The sequence below is a fragment of the Chelonia mydas genome, chromosome 2 (assembly GCF_015237465.2).
Source record: "Chelonia mydas isolate rCheMyd1 chromosome 2, rCheMyd1.pri.v2, whole genome shotgun sequence".
NCBI classification, from domain to species: Eukaryota; Metazoa; Chordata; order Testudines; family Cheloniidae; genus Chelonia; species Chelonia mydas.
Window position 1 is genome coordinate 156,423,212 of NC_057850.1, and position 23,044 is coordinate 156,446,255.

Genomic DNA, 23,044 nt, shown 5'->3' on the forward strand with positions numbered 1-23,044 from the left:
ACCATCTGCCATTGGCAGATACATGCTGCTAACCAGGGCTTCTAATAACTTTTGAAGTGTTTCATAGAACCAAAATCCACCCCATTCCTACATTAAATGGAGCCCGAAACTTACCAGGCTCCAAGGCAGCTTCTGTCCAGTCTGTCGTCTGCAGGCTCTGCAGCCAGGTTGTTCCCTGGGTGGGCATCAAACAGCTCCTCCAAGTACAGCAGGATGTGCTGCTCCTGGATCAAAGCTCCCCCCCCCGGGACTCATTTCAGGAACAGAATCACTTTGCGGGCCTCCCTCTGCACTGCATCAAAGCCCCCCCCCCGGGACTCATTTCAGGAACAGAATCACTTTGCGGGCCTCCCTCTGCACTGCTGCTGGTTCCCACCACTCCCCATGCTGGATTCTGGGGCCAGCAGGGCAGCATCATAGCTGACTAGTTCATCATGCACCACCACTGGCTCTGTGCTTGTCAACCTCTTCAGAAAACAGGCACAATGTTGGCAAGATGCCAGAGATGTGTTTCAGGTCCCTGGTTTTCCTGTACCGTCTAGAGATGCTTAATCCAGTCCCTGTACTGGTCACCAGCCCGATATATTTGCATATTTGCATATGGTGTCAGGTGTCATCTACACTTTGGGGAAGGAGAATCCAGTAACATTGTGACACCCCATCCCCTCAGTGATAATACTCAATTTTTGCAGTGTAAATAGAACGCTGTTTTAATCATGTTCCTTACACAAAATCCCACATATGCCAGTCCTTACAGCGAGAACTAACAACAGCTCTCAACATCCGAAACAGACACATTGTTGACATGAAATTAGATTCTTGTCTAAGGGACAACTGTATGCAAAAATCTCTTACTGAAAAAGACCAGATTCGTAATCTGGGTCAGGCACAGAGATGCCGCATGGTAGGTGGAAGGTGGAATCCATAGAAAATGTTACTCTTTGAAAATTATCAAATATATAAGCACAGTAACTCCACACTTAATGTTGTAGTTACGTTCCTGAAAAATGCAACTTTAAGTCAAACAATGTTAAACTAATACAATTTTCCCATAAGATTTAATGTAAATGTGGGGGGTTAGGTGCCAAGGAAATTTTTTGGGGGGCAGACAAAAGACATTATATACTGTACTGTCGTGGGGAGGTGCCCTTGGCTTACCCCACACAGGCACAGCCTGCTGCAGACAATGAGGCAGGCAAGGACACTACGAAGCACCTTGCACAGCAGCAGCTTCCCCCCTTAAGAAAAGGCACTGACTTTGCCAGGGGATGCTCCAGGTCCACCTCTTCCCACCCCCACTCCACCTCCTCCCTGGAGCACATTGCGTCCCCACTCCTCCCCCTTGCTCCCACCACTTCCCTGCCGCCAAACAGCTGTTTGGCAGCACTTAGGACTTTCTGGGAGGGAAGGAGAGGAGCGGAGACAAAGCAGATTTAGAGTTAGTGGGGCCCTGTGCTCAGCTTCATTTTTGCTCCCCACCCGGGGAGCACTCTCTCTTATCTACCTCCCATTTTTCATTTTTTTCCCCTCTATTCTCCTCCTGGGGCTCAGGGCTGGGGGTGCAGGGTCTGGGAGGGGGCTCAGGGCTGGGGCAGGCAGGAGGTGCAGAGCACTTACCTGGGGAGGCTCCTGTTTGGTGCAGGGGGTGTGCAGGTGGCTCCGTGCAGCACTGCCCCCATGGCCACAATTCTGGGAGCTCCCCCCCTCCCCCACCCCGGCCAGGCAGGGCCACCCGGAAGGCAGGGGCTTTAGGGGCTGCAGGCCCTGGGCTAAGGGGGCCCAGGCCTGCAGTTCTAAAGTCCCTTTCAGAATGCAACCCTGTGAGCATGGGCTGGAGGACACAGGAGGAACAGGCGCAGCTGCGCAGCCAACCGGCCGGCGAGAAACAGCGCTTTGAAGGGAAAAGCCGTCTGGCAGCGGGGGAAGCGCTGGGAGGGAGGAGGGGGAGGCGGAAAAGAGGAACTTGTGCAATGCTCCCTTGTAAAGTCGCTGCTCTTCCACAGAATCCTATAAGCAGTGGACAGAGCAGGCAGCCAAACGACGTTATAAGGAAGCATTGCACAACTTTAAACGAGCATGTTCCCTAATGGAGTAGCGACGTAACTTCGAAGAAACGTTAAACAGGAGAACGTTAAGTGAGGAGTTGCTGTAAATCGCTCATGCTGGTCTCTACAGCAAGCCCTGACATACTGCCCCTTTTGACATGTCACTTGAAATGGGAGCAAGCAAAAAATGTGTTTTGAGGACAAACTATGGAGCAACCAAGTAAGATGATGAGACTGTATGACTAGGTAAAGCTAACATTGGCATCCTCTGAACTGAACCCTAGTACTGATAGTCACTAACAGGAAAAAGATAGTTTGATATCTTGGTTTGGGGAAACAATGTATCTGGAGGCTGTAATGTATAAACTCTGAAAAGTCACCTAGATATTGAACATAAATCTTCTTCATGCACAGGGGGCAGAACAGCCCAGACATACTATCTTGATAGCTACATAGAATAAATACTTGTAGGAACTGTTTATGTCCAGCATGGCTATAGAACTATTCAGTTTTCAAAGTAGTCAAGTTTGAGAAAGTTTGAGTGGATTTCTGAAACAAAAATAGCCCCTCAGAGAGCAGTGCCAACAATACTGATGGGTTGGGATTTGCTTTCTGACACTGCACTGTTCTCCTAATAGCTGAAAGTAAGAGACAATGAAAACAAACCCCATAAAGTTGGGGTCCCTATTTAAAACAAACTCAGAAACTCTAACTGAAAGAAGTGGAACACTAAAAACAAGGAGGCCATTCTGTCACAAGGGAGTCCTTCCAATGGAGAGAATTGCAAGAAATCCCAGAGACAGCAAGCCGCCTTCCACACAGTGCTCATAAGAGAAAAGAGGAAAAAAAAACAACACACACCTCTAAAGAGCTACCATTAACAGATGGAGGAAAAGTCTCCCCATATCTCCATCAAAAAGCTAGTGTTTTGTCCAGCTGTCAGGTAAGATTTCAACAAACCATATTCATATTCACTGTACTGAGATGAGAGACATTTACAAAGCCAGGTATTTTCATTGTCCATTTGCTGGTAAGAAATATTTACCAATTGTCTTAGGCAACATACAGGATATTGGTGTATATATAATGATGTATGTAATGCCTTTAAAAAAGTCTCCCCCTACAATCTAGCCCAGGGGTTCTCAACATTTTCCTTTCTGAGCCCCCCCCCGCAACATACTATAAAAACTCCACAGCCCAGCTATGCTACAACTGGTCTTCTGCATATAAAAGCCAGGGCAGGCATTAGAAGGTAGCAAGCAGGGCAACTGCCTGGTGCCCCACACCACAGGGGCACTGTGAAGCTACATTCCTCAGGGCCCAGGGCTTCAGACCCATGCGATGGGCTTCAGCTTTTTGCCCTGGGGCCCAGTGAGTCTAATGCTGACCCCTGCTTGGCGTTCCTCCCACGCAAAAAACCTGCTTGCAGCTCCCCCCTAGGGGGCCCGAGACCCCAGTTCAGAACCACTGATCTATCCAATCTACAGATGTTACAGATTTGCCTGATTTAGTTATATAAAATGCTTAATCCAAAGGATTCTTTGGCAGTTGAGGCAGACAACCAACCAACATTTAAGGAGCACAAGAAGACGAATATTGTTAGAGATTTTTCTGTAGTTACTAAAATAATGAAACATTGATTAGAACCCAGGTCTCTTTGGTTCCAGATCAGTGCCCATCCTTGGATGATGCACATTTAAACTTCTCTACCTATGTGTGTTTCTGTATCTAGACCTCAACCTTGAGCTCTTGCTGATCTGCAATCGAACTATACCAAACTGGGCTAAACTGCTATCTGGAAGTACACACAATCCTGCCTTAGCGTTTGCTGCTAACGTATTCTGCTCCGCATAGATTCTAATTAAAGGACACGAACAAAGGACTTCAATATGCTTAACTGTTCCTGAGAACATTTTACATTTATTTCCAAAATCAACTCTGCTGGACTCAGTCTGAAAACCTTTATCTACCCCTTATAGCATCTCTCTTCGGAGAGGACCACTCATTCAGGTTTCAAGAAAGAGATATGGAAGTCTGGATTTCCATTAAAAAAATATATGAATGCAATCAGGGAACTATACAGATTTTTCTCAGCACTTGGTAGAACACAGTATATTAGATTCAAGTGTTGGTAGTGTTGTCTGCCACAATTTACAGATTATTAAGATTTTATTTAATTCATACACATTTTCCTGGCTCAAGGCAGGGGCTAGAAGGTGACTATTGACATGGGAAGCCATACAAAAATAGGTAACGACCAATATCACTGCTATACTGAGACACTGCACCAGGTGCAGAGGAAGGGACTGGATGTTAGGGCTGGATCTATATTGACTCATTCCTAAAAGGTGCAGTTTTACCTCATGCCCACACTAATGCTCTTCTAAACTTTCAGTTGCAATGCCCTCTGGTTACCTAACTCCAGTTATTGGCACAGCTCCCAGAAGCAATGGATTCTGGAACATGTCAGAAGGCTACTGGTGCACTGTGGGAGTAGTTGACCCATCTGGACCATTTCAGTTTGAACCATTTTAATGACATTCATATTGGCACTAAACCAGCGCTAGCTGAAACAGTTCAGACTAAACTGGTAGTTAGACACACTGAAAGCAAGCCTAATCCAAAAGGTATATGGCAGGCATTCAGACAGTTTAATATCCATTACGTCAGGCGTTTCTCAAACTGGGGGTCGGGATCCCTCAGGGGGTCACATTATTACATCGGGGGTTTGCGAGCTGCCAGCCTCCACCCCAAATCCCGCTTTGCCTCCAGCATTTATAATGGTGTTAAAAACACGTTTTTATATATTTAATTTATAAGGGGGGGGTTGCACTCAAGAGGCTTGCTATATGAAAGGGGTCACCAGTACAAAAGTTTGAGAATCACTGCATTACATGTATGCTACCAGGAACCACGTTACTCTAGTCGGTGTACGAGCAGCCACACTGCAAGCCCTTACCCAAGTTATGGTGCGCTCCCCCATGTGCGTCCTCAGGACTTTCTGGGGATACGTCCCACGGTTCTTTGTGCTGCAGTAAACCGTGCAACCGATTCTTTCCCAATGAACTGTGGGAGAATTTGTCTGTCCTCCTTGGCACACTGGAGGAAACTGAGAGAAGACAAATGGAGGACTATCAGCACTCTAAATGATTTAGCCTGCGTTCTCACGGTACAGGAGGAGGAGTACTACTGGCTCAAGTGAAACCAGAACCCAAGCCCTAACCCCTATGCCCCCTGCCATGCTAGCTGACCTGAAAGCACAAAAACTCAGGTGAGATGTGTGTGTGTGTGTGGATGTAAAGGGATGGGGCGGGGGGTTGGGACAACACACAAGGAAGAACCTGGCTAACTCATTTAGCCCAGACTCTTACCTTGGTTTTAGCCCAATCCTCTCTACCATGCTTAAAAAGCCTTTTATATGGATTTGTCAGGCTTGCTTACTCAGGTGAGTAAGCTCCCTTCCTCTGCGCTGGAACTCATCTATTAGTTTATATACACCTGCCCAGTTTATAAACACCACATTACACCCAGCCTTCTGCATTTCTACACAGCTCACTTGAACAGTTAGTGTAGTAAGCACCATAATTTGAGACACCAAAAATCACACCTCTAAAAGAGCACTGCCAAGAGTCTGGCAGAGGAGGGGATTACATGGAGGGCAAGTCAGTGTAAGAGAATAAAAAAAACGCACTACAAAAAAACACCAATGGCAAATCTAGAAACTTACTATCAACCTGCCACTACTACAAAGAGTTTGACTAGTTGCTCAACACCCCCTGTTGTGCCTGATGGCGTTTTAAGAGCAAATGCACTCATGGACACAGAGACTGGCAGTGCCAGAGGAGATCCCAGAAGTAGAAGGTCAAACACAGACCCCAGAGCCAGCAGGCTCTATGGGCAGATGGACTGGAGGACATCCTCAGACCTGCTCGGGGACAGGGAATGGAACAGAGAGAAACCTGCATCAGAGCCATCGCCACTTCCAGGTAAGAGGCTCCTGCCATCTTTGTTATTACTAGTGAGAAATTGCAACATAAGTGACAGGATTTTGCTAGTTTATGGCCAATGCAATTATTAAGAATAATACTATGTACTGTGGGGTGACCTTTGGGCCACCTGAGTGCAGAACCCACACCATTTCCCCAGCCATCGTTTCCCCCCTTCCTTTCCCATCACATGCAATTCAAGATGGATTCCAACCAAGGAGAAAAGTAGTAAATATGCAACTAGTGATTTAATCTAACTGAAATGTAACTGAATACTGCTAACTGATTTATGCACAACTGACATTACAAGATGAGCGATGCCTGCAGACACAGTGATGCATGCAGCACAAGCACATATGTATAGCTATGTATACACATACACGCACTGCACTCTTCTCATACTGGTACGGTATTAAAGCACTCTCCAAAACAGCCAGGATTTTATGTCCTACTGTATGATCTGTGGCTATATTAAGTGAAAGCAAGGTGGATAAAAACCAATGATTTTTTTAAATAAAAAAAAATTCCTAGTTATTTATTTAAAAATTGGATTTTTTTTGATAAAATGCTTTGAGGAAAAAAGCAATCTGAAGATAGTTTTAATTAAGATACATTATAGCTCAAAGATATCTCTTCATAGAACAGGGATTGTAAATTCTAATTCTACAGTATAAGAATATATTCATGTAATGTTTAAGAAAAGTTTTGTAAATGAGTTCCAATAGTTCATGGATTAGGGACCCAATCTTATGGGGTTCCAGGGGCTTCTGTACAGATTATTTAGGTTAATCTTTCTAGTTATCCAATGGGTCTCAGTGCTCAGTCTAGAAGATACTATCAGAGAAGATACATTTTTCAGTTCTCAAACTGTGGATTTGTCTATCCAGAGATAACATGCTTGTTAACAGCAAAAATGTTTTTAAATGAATAAATAAATATCTAGAGAAATAACAGACCTCAACCCTACTGTCCCTCTGAAAATTTGTGTACACAGAGTCAATCCCTTATCTCTCTTTAAAAGTTTCAAAAAGTTCAATGAACAGAAGTTTGTTGGGGGCGGAACAGATCTGGACAAGGAGATGTCTGGAGACAAATGTGAGAAGGGAGGGACAGGCAGCAGAAACAAAAGTGAAACTGTTTGAGCAGCATATTCTAGAAGTCTTGAGGACTTTCCAAATGTAGCCTTCATTGATTTGAGATTTACCATATCATTCTCTTACTAGAAGGGAAAAACTATAATGGCAGCAGGCTGTAAGAGACCCAGTTTGGGAATAATTACCATTCAAGAAATATATGTTTGCTGCTGCTGCTTTAAAGAAAATCACACCAATGAATGGTGGAAGTCACTGCTGAATCTCACTTTTAACAGCAGTAGCTTCTTCTGCCAGCGTAGAAAGAATATTTTCTTCCTTTGGACTAATTCATTCCAAATTGAGAAATCATTTGAGACCTGAAAAAGCAGGAAAGCCGTGTTTTTCTTTTCCAGATTAGGAACAAACAGGAAAATGAAGGTGAAGACGACTGAGAAGCTGCAGAAGCCAATATTTTACATTTCTCATGTTGACCTGGCTGACACAGTCTATTTAATTTTGGGGTTTTGTTTTTTTAAAATATTTCATTTAACTATTTTACTTAAAAACAATTTTAACAAAAACAAACCTGAATTAAAAAATTGAATGTTTAACTAAATTTAAAAATTCATGTGCTTGTTTTGTTAAAATATTATATGTTCGCTGTTGAAGAAAACAATCCAGAATATATAATAGTGTTGTTTTAAACAATTTAAATGTTTTTCTGGTGATGTTCTCCTCCTAATACAGCATGACAAGAAAATCCTCCAAATATTAATGCTTAACCAGTTGAATTGGAAATAGTTCACCTCCCAATGATTTCATAAATATCTGCTTCAATTACCTTTGGACCATTCATTTTCTGATATAGCTGTAAAACTACTCTGAAAAGTTTTCAAAATAAATCACTTAAAAATGTATAGTGTGTACCTTCTAAAAATGAAATCTACATCTCTGAGTTGAGAAGAATATGTACTAAGGTTATAACAACCAACAAGAATGCGCTTTTATGTAGAAATCCATGATTAAATAGAGCCTTCCTAACTAGTGATTTAAATCAATTTGATCTAAATCAAATCCACCCTGAGTGAAAGTCTCTAGGTATTGGCAGCCCGATGTACAGGGGTTGTGAAAAGGCATATTCATGGTAAGCAAGTTCCTGTATCCTATTTCAGCATGCTTTTTTGTGTTCACTGAGATTTTGGTCCACCCCCAGAAGATTATGCTTCTGAACTTTTCACACAGGAAAACCTCAAGACAGTCCATGAGACGCCTATGCAGGACAAACCCTCCCCGCCCCACAGCTCACTACAGTCCTCTCTCGTCATCACTCGCTGATCAGTCATCAGACAAGGAAATACCTCTTTGACATAGACAGATGGTCTTCTACCACAGGCCTGGAAAAGTTCCCTTTTCCAATCCTGAATCTCCAGCAGATTAACATCTTCTAATGACAACACTACCTGAAATACTTTTAAGACCAGCACAGGTAAAAGGTTCCTAGTTTATGGGCACCAAACCCACCCCCCATCCAGGTAAAAAGATATTTATTTTATTTTAAAAAATTCCAAGATTTTCCACTGTATTGGTGGGCTGGTGACCTGAGCTGCAGCTGCTTATCAACAGGCAAATATGGAGAAAGGAGATAAACGTGGGTATGGAGAAGACAGAAGTATCAATTTTGTGGCCTCGCTGTAACACAATGTTAAGAGATATTTTTATTTCCCTGGACAAAAAAAAAAAAGTTCCTTTATTGCCTTTGCAAGGTTGTCCACATCTGCTGCACCAAGCAGCCTCCAACGGCTTTTGGTATGAGGGCCGTGAACTAGCAGGGGAAAAGAAAAATGTTCCAAAGATGAGCATCTGCAGGATATGCAAAATGACTTTAGCCACAGGTCACACCAGCAGTGAGAATTCCAGAGGCTGCTGTAGGAGCAGGACAGGGAAATGAAGGAGCATGACTGGCAGCAGCAGAAGGAAATGTTCGAGCAGCCACTTAGCCTGATGACCAGTACCTTCGCCAGTTGACTCTCCTCCATGCTAACATACCTGGCAGCCAATGCACCACTTGACAATTCTGGAGTGGGGTTGGCAATGTGGCAGTCAAACTCCTAGAATAAAAGTGAGTATGGATATATATATTCTGTTCATCCTACCTCCATGCAACTACAGGAGAAGTAGTACAAGAACACTGGTGATGTGCAATTCTATCAACAGTGTCACCACACTGATTTACTTTGTTTTCACTGCACATTTCACTCAACATTTGCACTCTGGACAGTAGCAGCTGGATTGCCTGCATTCACTTTTACTAAAGTATTTGATTGAACAATCCACAGGTGAGTGTTTGGGAAATAAGAATCAGAAAGCTTAAATCAAAAGCTTTTAATTGTCAGAACAGCAGCAAATAGACACATGTCTAAGTCTACACAGTATAACACTCCACAGCCTCACATTTTCCCACACAAAGCAGGATGTGGGCAAACAAGCCATCCCTTGCTCTCCCAGCCCCAGTGATCAAAGGCGCACTCTTAGGTTCGGGTGTACAGGCAGCCAATCTTCAACTCATTCCTGGAGAACGCTCTCTCCATTATGCTTGCATATGTTGTGCAGTGCACAGCATGTCCCAACAACAGATGTCACTGGGCATACTGCATCCAAACAGGTTTGCAAGCTGTGCCAACTTACCATCAATCGTCCAAATGTACATTCTACCACCATCCTGCAACTGCTTAGTATGCAAATTCTTCTGAGTGCACTCTTACATCAGGGTACAACTTCACATGCACCTTGTGGAGGGAAGGAGATGGTCACAGTTGATGTAAAACTGGTTAGCAACCAACCTGTAGCAGTCTGAGGTAAGAGCCTAATTCTGGATTCCCTCATCTGCATGTCCTGACACTGGAGGATTGGGTCTACATGACAGCGTAGACCCACTCAGTACTTGTGCTCCTGATCCAGCATCAGGTCAACACAGGAGAATCTACAGCTATTACAACCTGCATCAGCTGCGTCCACACCAAGGCCTGCTGCCACCTTCCGATGGCCACTAGCTGCTTCCAAAATGCTCTCTACCAAGTCCCATACCCTCTATCTGCCTCCAGTTGTGAAAACAGGTGTTGGATTAACAGTGACAACTGCTGGAACAGGTCATCATCCTGATCTGGATCAATCCCTTGACAGTGGGTGGAACAGAGGTGAAGATGGAAATGAGGAGTGTGCAATGCCAAAAGTGTTTAAATTCTCTGTGTTGGTTAGCAAAGAACTCTTCCACACAGGGATCTGGGAGGGACAAATAATTTCTTCCAAAATACAACACAAAACAATTCATGCGGTGGTATTGAACTAAGAACCATGGGATATGCTCCTGGAAATTCTAGCATGTAACAAGGATGCATGCACCTACCAGATAGGCCTCAAGTGTGGCTTAGCAGCGTGGATGCTTGTAGGCAGGGTTATCTAACCCAGTTACCCATACTCGGGTAATCTCCCTGAAGACTACAAAAGCTGCCTCAGTAGGGAAAAGATAAACAGCAGGGTGATGAGCTGGTGGCAAAATAAAAAGCAGAATGCCAAAGAAGACTACAGGTACCAACGATTAGTAAGTGTCAGAACGCCAAGGTGGCAACAAAAAAAAAAAAAAAAAATCAAGTGCCACCAAGTGCCAAAGTACTGACAAAAGTCAAGCACTGAAGAATTGCACCAAACATCAGAAGCCAAGATAAGAACTTCAATAAGTTCCAGACTTGACTGAAAGACAAAGTTGGTGTTGAGAAAGGATACCTCAAGCACTTCCTGGGATCCAGAGAAGAGCTACAACTGCTGATGTGGTACAGCTCCTCTGCAGTTAAGGAGGAAGTGACTGAATTATTTTCAGGGCGACAAGTATATACAGTAGAGGGAGTCACATGAAACAACTAGTGGGGACCTGACTCACATTCTTCTTTGCTACCATTGCCCTCATAGGTTAAGAGTTTGGGGAGAGTCGACCAGTTCTCCACTCAAGAGTTAAAACACAGGAGTATCATGCACAGATCATATATTTAGAGAAAGTTAAATTTTTAACCCACTACATCAGGAGTCAGACTGATCCAGTTCATGGCAGTTTGAAGAACTGGTACTTTTCTCTGATGGCTGATGTTCTGGGCTCTAGAACCAACACTTTCATTTTTTAAACATTTAGCCCTTATAGTTCCAAAAATATAGCTTTTCCCTATTAATATCCATCTGACCCTACAGACATGAAACAGCTCGGAGAAGTGTGAACTGCCTCACTCATCTCAATAGGTTAATTAAGGTACACTATCATGAAAATTTTAAATGTAAGCATTGTTAGCTATTACGCTGCTGATTACAACATACAAGGAAGGAGAGGGGTGATCATAATACAAAGATGTACTCTAAATGACAGGTTTCAGAGTAGCAGCCGTGTTAGTCTGTATTCGCAAAAAGAAAAGGAGTACGTGTGGCACCTTAGAGACTAACCAATTTATTTGAGCATAAGCTTTCGTGAGCTACAGCTCACTTCATCAGATGGTGTCTCATGAGTGGAACTGGGACAGTATCAATACTTTTCTCTATCTGATTTGACCCCTTCAGATAATGCCACCCATCCCCAACCCCTCATACAAACAAATGCTTTGATCCAGGTGGCTAAGTTTGAAGATAACCAAACAGAAAGGCAACTTTTTCTTACCAAAAAAAGCGACAGTTTGGAGCCATTACAATGCATTATGACAACGTCACATCAAGAGGCTGACATACTCTGAACATGCACGAAAGAAACAGCTACAAACCTAGAGGGGTCAATCTCAACTGAAGTTCATGACAATGCTATTAAAATTATAGTTGGGCTTTAATCATTGTAGTTTCTTATCTCTGAAGTAATAATGGTGTCATGCTTCAAATTAATTGCTACAGCCTCTTTTCAATATAAAAATATTTTCATCAATATGCTAGCACAGACCCAGAGCATGACCTAAATGACAGTTATGCCAAAAAAAATCTAAAATTTAATATATATTATCTCATAGGTTAGATTAAAAAACATAACCAAAATGAGTGGAACACAAGTTTAAACACACTAAAAGCCATACTAGTCCATCTGCAGAAGCATTCAGCATGTATGTTCCAACCAACCTTTTAAAGAAAGTCTCTAATGAGCAGGCTCATCTGATGAATATATCATCGTATGACAGATGCCAGAAGTCCCCTGTCAACCCATAGTAATTTCACAGAATGATGAATTCTAGGATATATACATTTAATGTATTCATTAGTTACAGTCAAGAAGAATCAGTAAAAAGTCTGTTCTATAAATCTGAAGAGAAAGGTCAAAAATCACACAGTTTATGAACTGTTATGCATGATTACAAAACACTCAGATTCTGTTTACACTAAGGGACTGTAAATGCATCGACAAACCCTACTGTCCAGCTGCTGGCTACAACCAAACAAGTAAAAAAAGTCATATTACATGCCATAAGACTGCAGCAAACTGAGCAACCTATTTGGAAATAATTCTAATTATTTACATACTTCCAAATGTTACAAATATAATTGCATGAAAATTTAACAGATTACATTTAACAATTTTCCTTTGAATTTATGCACACACAAACATCTAGACAAAGTGAAAGCTATAATAGCTAAAAACTATTTCTCTTCTGCAACTGTACAAAGTTATTCTAACAAAGAATTTCAGTCCAAAGACTGTTAAAGAACATGCAACTAGGGATGGGAGATTAGTTCAGAATTACTTCAATTCAACTTGATCAGTCATTTCCCATTATCTTACTGTAGACATCAGCATAGAAAAAAAAACTTTCCGATCCCTTTTGTTTCTGTACTCTTAAAAGCATGATCTAAAGAGTCTTTCCTTACTGGCGACTGGAGAAAGAGAGCAAGAAAAAAAGCTGTATCATGGAATTAAACAACTCCTATTACTGTAACCATCTTTACATAAGTTACCAAAGAGCAAGTGAGGTAAAATTTACCTAAGTTACTCTGGACAAGGGGTCTGAAGAAAAATAGGAATAAGCTAAAAATAAAACCCAAAACATTAAAGAAGAGATCTATGCTTTAATATGAAATTTTAAGAGGACAAAAAAATTACAAATATGAGAATTCTAGCTAATTGTACCCCAAAGGAAGACATGTTGAGAAGTCTGTTTTCATATACCAGAAGTTTGTATTGTGTCACTCATTTTGCTAGTTTTAAAGCAAACTGCAATAGTTCACTGTCAGAACCAGAATCTCATGGCTCCAGTAGAAGAAAGTTGTTACAAGATGTTAACTTATCCAGACAGTAAATAGTATGAGAGTCTAAATACCACCTCCTCACTCCAATTTCAACATAGTGTCTCGTTCCCATTACACAATTTTAGAAATACAGGTGCCACTGACAAAGAGGAACAAGGGTCTAAGAGCTCCTATCGTTAATACTGAAGCCGTTTAAGATGAAAAACTAGGCAAATTGTTGTCCAGGACACACATCCATGACCATTCCACTCATTAGATAAGTGAAAGGCTACAGAGAAATTAGTCTTGCATTGTACTGTGCTCTTAAGGTTGCTCATTTTATCCCTGGTGATGGCATATTCCACTGTAAGGGCCTTCCACAAGAATGAATTATGAGATGAAAGATGGCATTATGGTTAAAGGCATTGGTTTCGGACTCACGGAGATATGGGTTCAATTTTTAATTCTGCACAGAATTCCTGGGTAACACTGGCAAAAATCACATACTCTCGAAAACAAAGTTATTACTAATTCTTTATCTCACAAGGCAGGGGAGTTGGGAAGATGTATTCATGTGGTTTGAAAAAAAAGGCGCGGAATTAGGTCTCCTGAGACCTAGATTCTATGCCTGGTACTACCAGGGACCTACTGTCTCACCTTGGGCAAGTCACTTCGCTCTGTGCCTGTTTTCCCTCCCACTCTTTGCCTATATTGTTCATTTAGATTAGAAACTACTGGGGTTAGGGACTATGTGTTAGTACTGCATCTATCACAATGAGGCCCTGATCTTGGCTGGGGTTTCTAGACTACTGAAATATAAGTAACAACTTTTGTGAGGCTTTCAAATACTGTGGTGATCACAGGCAAATAGTTAAGATAGAGGTTGGGGTTTGTCAGCCACAGCATCCCCAAATGCAGCTGAAAGTTGGGATGTGGAACAAAGGCAATCTCTATAGCTTAAACAATGAGGACCAGGACCTTGAAATGGACAGTGCAGCATGAAATGATCTCAGTGTTTTTTTCTTGGACAGGAGCTGGCCTGCCACATGTCTAAGCAGCTGTAGTTTCCAGACACTTAGAGGTCAGCCCCAAGTCGGAAGAATTGCACAATCTTACTTTGAGGTGGCAAAGGCACGAAACACTGTAGCCAAATCACCATTCAGGTGAAGATTAAAAGAATAGTATTTCTAGTAATCACTGCTAAGGACCCCATACAGATCCCCTCCCGCAAGAGAGCACAAGCTTGACAGCTGGAGACAGGTGCTACCAGCAAACATTGCTGTCAGTTCTTCAGAATGCTTCATTCTGCCAACCAACACTACCTCCATTTACTTAGAGCAGAGATTCTAAAAGCGTGGAATGTATTCTGGGAGAGGGAGGCGTGAGATGCTTTAGAGGAAAAAAAGACTTACTGTGCACACTTTACCTACAGCAATGAATAATTAGCAAAGCTGATTCCTCCACACAGGTTCTCAGATGCTGCTGTGTATTTTGATGGATTTTTTTTAAGCTTGCATAGCATTATACAAAGTCCTTGCCATCTGTACATTAATCCATTTGCTATGATGTGGGGTCCACATTTAATTGTAAGTATCAACCACAATTTTACTTTTGCTCTTATTATAATGGATTGTTGGCTCTGTTTGAATCAATGCCTTACTGGTTTTTATATTTAATGAGACTTACATATTGATTTTTTTTTAAAATCAGTATACATACTTGTGTGGTGGAGTGGGAGGCATAAACTATTACAGATGCAAAGAAGGGGAGGAGCATGATCAAAAAAGATTGAAACTCAGTCTGTCTGTGGTTCTCAACCATCTAATTTTCATCCATTTCTCTAGTCAAGCAACTATACCTAAGGCTGTGAGTCTGTCACAGATTCCGTGACTTATGCAGCGGCTGGGGAAGCTGTGGCAGCCAGCACTTGTGGCGGCAGCAGTTCCTGCCCTGGCCCCTGCCTCCTAGGAGCTGCAGGGATGTGGAGCCGAGTAGGAAGCCCCTACCAGCCCCGCCAACCCTCCCTCCCCCAGTACCAGCAGGGGTCCCGGGCCACAGCCCAGCCCAGCCCCTCTCCCCCAGTCCCAGGCCACACACCCCTCCCCCAGTCCCAGTGGGGGTCTCGGGTCAGCCCCCCCAGCATCCCCAGACTGCTCCCCCATCCAAATTTCACAGCAGGTATTTTTAGCAAGAGTCACGGAATCTTTTTTTTGTTTACAGTCTATGACTTTTACCAAAAAATACCCGTGACTAAAACATAACCTTAACTATACTATCTGAACTTGATAAAGAGTTAAAGAGCTGGATTTCAGGAATATACTGATGGCACTACAGTGACTGCCTCATACGCTCACTCTCATGTGTATGTTGATCAAGATAGAAAATAAAACCAATTTTAAAAGGCTCCTACATCAGCTATTCATCATAAACTTCTCGATCATTCAAAACAGTGATCTTAAATAATTTATTTGGGGGGTGTTTGGGATTTTTGTTTTTTAGAGATGTGGGAGAAATACCATGCATTTGTTTTCAAAACAAGAGAAACTGCTCCAGAGACAGTGTTGTTATATGGAAGGTACTTTTACTTTACAAAATACTGTATATACTCGATCATAAGCCGGTTCATTTATAAGCCAACCGCCCCCCGCCCCGCCCCCGCCCCCAGATGAATAAGTAAAAATGGAAAAATTTTATGACCCATTCATAAGCCGACCCTATAATTCAGGGGTCGGCAAACTTTGGCTCCCAGGGTATCAGGATAAGCTGCTGGCAGCCCGAGATGGTTTGTTTACCTTGAGCAAGATAAACCTAAGTGAACAAAGTGTCCCACCGTGCCAGCTGCTTACCCTTACAGGCCGGGACAGCAACTAGTGGGGAAATTTGTGTGTGTGTGAGGGGGAATCTGGGGGGTCAGCCTCCACATGACCCCACAACTAGCCCAGGATCCCCAAACTCTCCCCATCCCATCCCTTCCCACCTTATCTGGGGAGGGCCAGGGGAGGATGTCTCTGGCCTGGCCGCAGCATGCTTCGGCGGGCCAGGCTGGGCAGCACTGCCGCAGCGTGCCAACCCCAGAGCTGCAGCTGCTTCGGAGGCTAGGGGGGGAAGAGCAGTGTGGCCAGAAGCGGAGAGACTCCGGCCCCACCTCTTCTCTTCTGGCTCTGCTGCCTCTCCTTGCTCCCTCTGTTGGGGGAGGGGCTGTGTCCCACCTCTCCCGCTCTATACCCGTTCATAAGCCGACCCCCTTCTCTGGGGCTTCCCTTTTTTACTTAAAAAATTCAGCTTATGAACAAGTAGATACGGTAACTGAGATAAAATACTTAAACCTACATATCTGTGTAGTAGACACGTCACTCTTCAGTTTGTTCATTCTGACATCCCATGGTTTCTACCCAGAAGCCACGAGTTTTGGGTTTGTTTTTTAATTCTACTTACTCTGTTCAGTCTAGTGATTTGAAAGTTCAAAAGAGAACCATTTTCTGCAAGAAGTGAACTAAAACGTATTTTAAATCAAATGTATTTGCAAATGTTCCTAATACAAAACACATGGAAGCCTAATGTAAGATATTAAAACAATTTACATACTGTTTAAACACAGGCTAAAATAATTATAAGATATAATACTAAAGTTTTCCTTTTAACTTAATCCTATTTAATTTTAAACCCGCGTTTCTAGGATAAACTAATTCTATGTTTATTAAGGTATGCGGTCCAACCCAGAAGAAAAAAAAAATAAAAATCTTTGATCAACCACTTAGAGGAGTAGCCGTGTTAGTCTGTATCCACAAAAACAACAAGGAGGCCGGTGGCACCTTAAAGACTAACAGATTTATTTGGGCATAAGCTTTCATGGGTCAAAAAGCCACTTCTCCAGACCCACTTCTCCATGCATCTGAAGAAGTGGGTTTTTGACCCATGAAAGCTTATGCCCAAATAAATCTGCTAGTCTTTAAGGTGCTACCGAACTCCTCGCTGTTTTTGTGATCCACCACTATGATCTATCAATATGACATGACAAATGCAACATCTGCAGGTCAGCCAAATTTTTCCTATCAATTTTGTTGGACTGCTGCCAACCAGCTTCTCCTCCCTAATGAAAAACCCACCCCTACAGTCTTCCTGTTCAAATCCCTAAATGTCTCTACTGTGTAAAGGTAGCTATGGGAAGAGTGAAAGCAAAAGTTGCCAGGCACAGTAAGTTATCTGCTAAGGTGACTTCTGGTACTATGGCAGATAGGCCAGCTCTTGTCATTGTAGCAGGAAGTCTATAATTCACTTGCTAGGAAAAACAAAATTAAGCATGAATGCATATTACTAAGGAAACAACCTCAAACTTTAAAAAAGTCAGTCTGAAATATAGTCAGTTTCCAAAGCCAGGTAAACAAAGCTTCAGTTCTCACACTTGTCTGAGTCCTTCTGCCCATTTTTGTAGTTACACATCACGTTTCTATTTAATGTAGTCACTCTAGGCTGCTGCTGTGAAAGAGACACAAACAGCAATCTGCCTGCTACACTCCAAAACTGATTATACACAAAACAATGTCAAATACTGAAAGTAAACACCTAAAGGGAAAACGAGTCTCTAGCCTTTGTCATACTGATCTTCAGTGCGACGAACAAACATAATCGGTTAAAAAAAGCGCTATTTGTAAACCTGACAGTGTCCCTTTAATTAGTCCTACCCGCTAATTCTCTCTGAAAGGAGAAAAACCCGCTGACGCAGCTAGGAGGAGTCTCCACGCCAAGCAAGGCACAGTACGGATAGAAACACTGACCCTGGCACAGCGCATCTCCGGGGACTCACCTGCAGGACCGTCCTTCCCCCAGCGCGCGAAGGCAGGGAGCGCTGCCGAGCCCGCAGCAGGGCCGCAGCTCCTACCCCGGGCCCGCTCCCCACACCACGCGCCGGCCCCGGGCGATGTTTTCCCAGCCGTGGAGGAGGCGGGTCACCGGGGACAGGCCTCGTGCCGCGAGGAGCGGGCAATGCCGCCTTCCGGGATGGGGGGAGGGGTAGGGGGGCGCGGCGAGGCGGAGAAGGCACAGAGCGGCCGCCCCCATCGGCGGAGCGGGGCTCCTGCTTGTCCCGGCGGCCAGTGCCGGGAGAGGTGAGCCCCAGGCCGGGGCGCACTCGGCCTGCCCGGGACCGACCTCACCTTTGCGCAGCTCCCGCTCCCAGACGGTGACGATGAGCCCCGAGTGCTTGCGGTGGTGGATGAGCCAGAGGCTCAGCGTCTGCACGCTCTGCTGGGAGTTACTGAGCTCCGAGAGCTTCCGCTCCAGCGCCGCCTCCGAGAACGCCGACATCGCCCCCCGCCGCCGCCCGGCTCCGCGCCTGACAAACCCGCCGGCCCTGGCCAGACGCAACCAAAATGGCGGTGGCCCAGAGCCCGACTCTCTCCGCCTTGCCTCCTTACGTCATTACCGGGGCGGGGCCTGAGCGAGGGGCGGGGCCGAACGTCCCACATCCGGGTGAAAGACAAGCCCCCGCCCCTGCCTGGGGGGAGGAGGAGTCTCTATGGGGCCGGGGGCGGGGGAAGAGACAGAGTCTGTCTGACCGCCTGGGGCGCAGCGATCCCTGCGTTCACCCACCAGGCCTGGGCAACACGCGGCCTGTTTCCGGGGGAGGAGGGGGAGCGTGTGATAGGAAACGCTGAGAAGCAGGCGACAGGGGAGCGTGGGGCTGCCTCTGAATAGTTCCCTCGTTTCAGCCTGCCTCGTGGAGATCATTTACATTGTTCACTTCATGCCTGGTCCCCTCTGGCAGTTGCCATCCCTCCAAGAGCCATTTTCTGCTGCTCTGGACACAACACACGCAGGATGGGGAGGGATAGCACAGTGGTTTGAGCACTGGCCCACTAAACCTAGGGTTGTGAGTTCAATCCTTGAAGGGGCCAAACATTGGAGATTGGTCCTGCTTTGAGCAGGGGCTTGGACTAGATGACCTCCTGAGGTCCCTTCCAACCCTGATAGTCTATGAAAGGACCGCTAACCCTGAAAGTTAAAAACGTCATGTCAGAGCCCACCCCCGTCCCCCAAAATGATATGAGTGCCAAAAGCCATGAGATTTTTTTGGAAATAAATTAGGGTTTGGGGCTTGTTTTTTGGTCTCCTGTTTTTTGAACTCCACGCACCGGCCCCAGCACAGATTTGCGACAATTAGTGTTGGCCCCTGTTCTCCCAAACCTATTGACTTTCAGGTGATCTAGGCTCCCACTACAGGGGCGCTCCCTGGCTCCTGTTGGTGTGGAGCCTCCAGCTTCCCCCCCATACCTTAAAATTCTAATTATTTAAGTCTGCACCTCTCTAGCCCCACAGCTGCCATCCCCTGGCCAAGAAGTTAACTACATACCTCCTCACTTCTCACATCAGTTCCACACCCCACAACCCTGACCCCTTCATTCCTACGTCAGTTCTGCCTCCACTCTGGTAGCTCCTGGGGCGGGACGGGGGGTGATTCAATAGGTGCAGCCCCAGGGGGTCTTCCCCATCCACTCCCAGGCCTGGGGGGGACGACAGATGAAGCAGGGTCCCCTTCTCATCCATCCCAGGTTCTGCAGAGAGGTCAACTGCAGGGACTCTTCGCTCTCTCCTCATTCGCAGGCCTGGTGTTGTCAGGATAAAGACAGGAGGAGGAAGAAGCAGAGAGCAGACTGACGCATTATTCACAGAAGGGGAGAAGGCTGCCCTAACCTACAGGATCCTTCTCCTCTTCCTTCCCCCAGCCTGTCCTGTGAAAATAGCATCAGCTGCTCACTCTCCCACATCACCTACCCCAAAGTCCTCTTAGTTCCTGGCAGGGAAGGGGAGCGCTGTCTGCTTCCTACAGCAACTCTGATTGGCTGTTCTTCCTCAATTGCCTGCCTCCTGGAGAAGATTCAGGAGTCAGAGGGGTTTTTCCCCCAGCTCCCTCAGGACTGAAATTCATGAGAGGTCTGGAGCTTCTCAGGTCATCCAGAGACTGGCTCCAGCCATAATTTGTTACTCATAATTAAGGTTAAGTTTCTGTCTTGGGGATTTTTTACTAAAAGTCAAGGACAACTCATGGGCAATAATCAAAAATTCATGGAAGCCCACAACCTGTCCTTGACTTTTACTAAAAAGAAAAACCAACAACTCGGGGGAGGACGAACAGTTGGAGCGCTGCTGGGGGCTGACCTCTGGCAGCTACTCCAGCCCCACCACTGCTCCAGCACAGGGGCTGACCGCTGCTGTTCCAGCCCCCAGGGGGCTGACACAATACCAGCTGCTGCTCCAGCGGCCCTGGCGCTGACGGCTGCTCCAGGCCTGCTGCTGCAGAAGAAGTCACGAAGGTCCCGGAAAGTCACAGAATCTGTGACCTCTGTGACAGAACCGTAGCTGTACTCATGATTTCTTGTGTGAGGTGGCAGTGCTGCAACCACACCTTCCCTGAAAGGTGCTAGCTTGTGACTCTCGCTTGTATCAGAATAAGGAGCATTTACGGAATAGCATTTACAAGGTATTGAGAAAAACAATTTGAGAACCCTACCATGTTTCCCCCTAAAACATCTCTTTTTAAACTCCCACAGATTTCCCCAACATTTTCACATATTTCTATCGCACCAGGATTTGAATTATATGAGTTAAATTTTTCCAAGTTGATGAAGATGCTACAGGAATCAAATTAAATAAGTTCTAGAACAGAACCATGTTTTTCACTTGGTTATGGGGCAAGTTCCTGAATCTTTTCCAGTAGCTGGTGTGCAGTGATTAGAAAGTAAGGAAAGGGGGAGGAGCAAACAAAAGGGATCACATGGGGCTGCAACAGAATTATAATTATATTTTAGGTTTTTAGCTCTTAACTGATCTCATAAGATGCAGAGCTCCTTGGATGAGTAGTTCCCAGCTGTTATTGTTTAAAGCAGTACTCCACATTTTGAATGTGGTACTAGCCCTGTTTCTTGCAGCACCCGGGGCTACACTTTGATTTTTCTTGGCTGACTACAGCAGAGAGAAAATATTATATGATAGGTCTTCCTCACCTGCAGGTATTCTTCAAACTATGGGACAATATTGGGAATCCTTGGAGTAGGAGAGATTTAATTAAGACAACAAGCACAGCCAACACTTTCCCCATGTGACTTACCTAAGAGGGACAGCAGTGCTCAAACGTAATGGTTAGAACCCCTGGATAGGCAAGCAGCACTTCATTGGATTGTGACTCTGATTCCATGACCTCTCCCTACCTCTACTTCAGAGTATCCTTTTCAACCATAGTCTTTCTAAAGAAACTCCAGATAAGGCTGTGATGGGTTTGGTCACAGAAACTCCCTCAAGATTGTCACTAGATGTGCTGGGATACCACTGAGAGAAAATCCCCCTGCCAGAGAAGACTTTCCTCCACTCCGGTCTTGCTGAGTTAGACACTCCAGTCAGCTACAGCACAGACCAGGAGGTTAGGCCACAGCCCCCTGCAGTTCACAGAAACTAAGATTCACTTAGCCCAGGGTTTCTCAGTTAACAGGGACTTTCCCAACACCCAGTATTCAGTCTTTCTGGGAGCCTAAACCCCAAATAAATCCATTTTACTCTGTATAAAGCTTATACAGGGTCAGCTCATAAATTGTTTGCCCTTTACAACACCAATAAAGAGATATGCACAGCTGTTTGCTCCCCCAGGTATTAATTACTTACTCTGGGTTAATTAATAAGCAAAAGTGATTTTATTAAATATAAAAAGTAGGATTTAAGTGGTTCAAAGTAATAACAGACAGAACAAAGTAAGTTACCAAGCAAAATAAAACAAAACATGCAAGTCTAAGCCTAATACATTCAGAAACTGATTACAGATAAAATCTCACCCTCAGAAATGTTCCAATAAGCTTATTTCACAGACTAGACTCCTTCCTAGCCTGGGCTCAATCATTTCCCCTGGTACAGTTCTTGTTAGCTCCAGCTCAGGTGATAACTAGGGGATTTCTCATGACTGGAACGGTCCTTTGTTCTGTTCCACCCCCTTATATAGCTTTGGCACAAGGCGGAAATCTTTTGTCTCTCTGGGTACCCAGCCCTCCTTCTAAATGGAAAAGCACTAGGTTTAAGATAGACTCCAGTACCAAGTGACATGTCCTGTGAGACCCCAAGCCTTCATTCCTGGCCTGACTCACAGGAAGGCTTGCAAGTAAACAAAGCCATTTACAACCAATTGTCCTAGTTGATGGGAGCCATCAATATTCCAAACCACCATTAATGGCCCACACTTTGCATAATTACAATAGGACCTCAGAGTTATATTTCATATTTCTAGTTTCAGATACAAGAATGATACATTTATACAAATAGGATGACCACATTCAGTAGATTATAAGCTTTGTAATGTTTCAGAGTAGCTGTCGTGTTAGTCTGTATTCGCAAAAAGAAAAGGAGGACTTGTGGCACCTTAGAGACTAACAAATTTATTTGAGCATAAGCTTTCGTGAGCTACAGATCACTTCATCAGATGCATTCAGTGGAAAATACAGTGGGGAGATTTATATACATAGAGAACATGAAACAATGGATGTTACCATACACACTGGAAGGAGAGTGATCACTTATGGTGAGCAATTACCAGCAGGAGAGCGGGGGGGAAAAAACTTTTTGTAGTGATAATCAAGGTGGGCCATTTCCAGCAGTTGACAAGAACGTCTGAGGAACAGTGGGGGGTGGGGAGGGAATAAACTTGGGGAAATAGTTTTACTTTGTG

General features: G+C 44.4%; 1 protein-coding gene across 6 annotated transcripts in view; it reads right to left on the reverse strand.

Moving 5' to 3' along the window:
* The window catches only part of RPRD1A (regulation of nuclear pre-mRNA domain containing 1A), a 68,351-nt gene extending 49,577 nt beyond the window's left edge, over positions 1 to 18,774 (reverse strand). Inside the window, exons 1-3 of one of the 6 annotated variants that reach the window (XM_037889927.2) lie at positions 18,495 to 18,630; positions 9,790 to 9,890; positions 5,005 to 5,154 (exon numbers count right to left, since the gene is read on the reverse strand). In XM_037889927.2, the coding sequence (XP_037745855.1) occupies positions 5,005 to 5,154; positions 9,790 to 9,811 (172 nt within the window). In that variant the 5' untranslated portion in view covers positions 9,812 to 9,890; positions 18,495 to 18,630. Of the gene's footprint in view, positions 1 to 5,004; positions 5,155 to 9,789; positions 9,891 to 18,494 lie in introns of all 6 variants that reach the window. The other 5 variants (XM_027831303.3, XM_027831307.3, XM_027831305.3 and 2 more) reach the window with 5 other exon arrangements.
* Between the last annotated feature and the right edge of the window lie 4,270 nt (positions 18,775 to 23,044).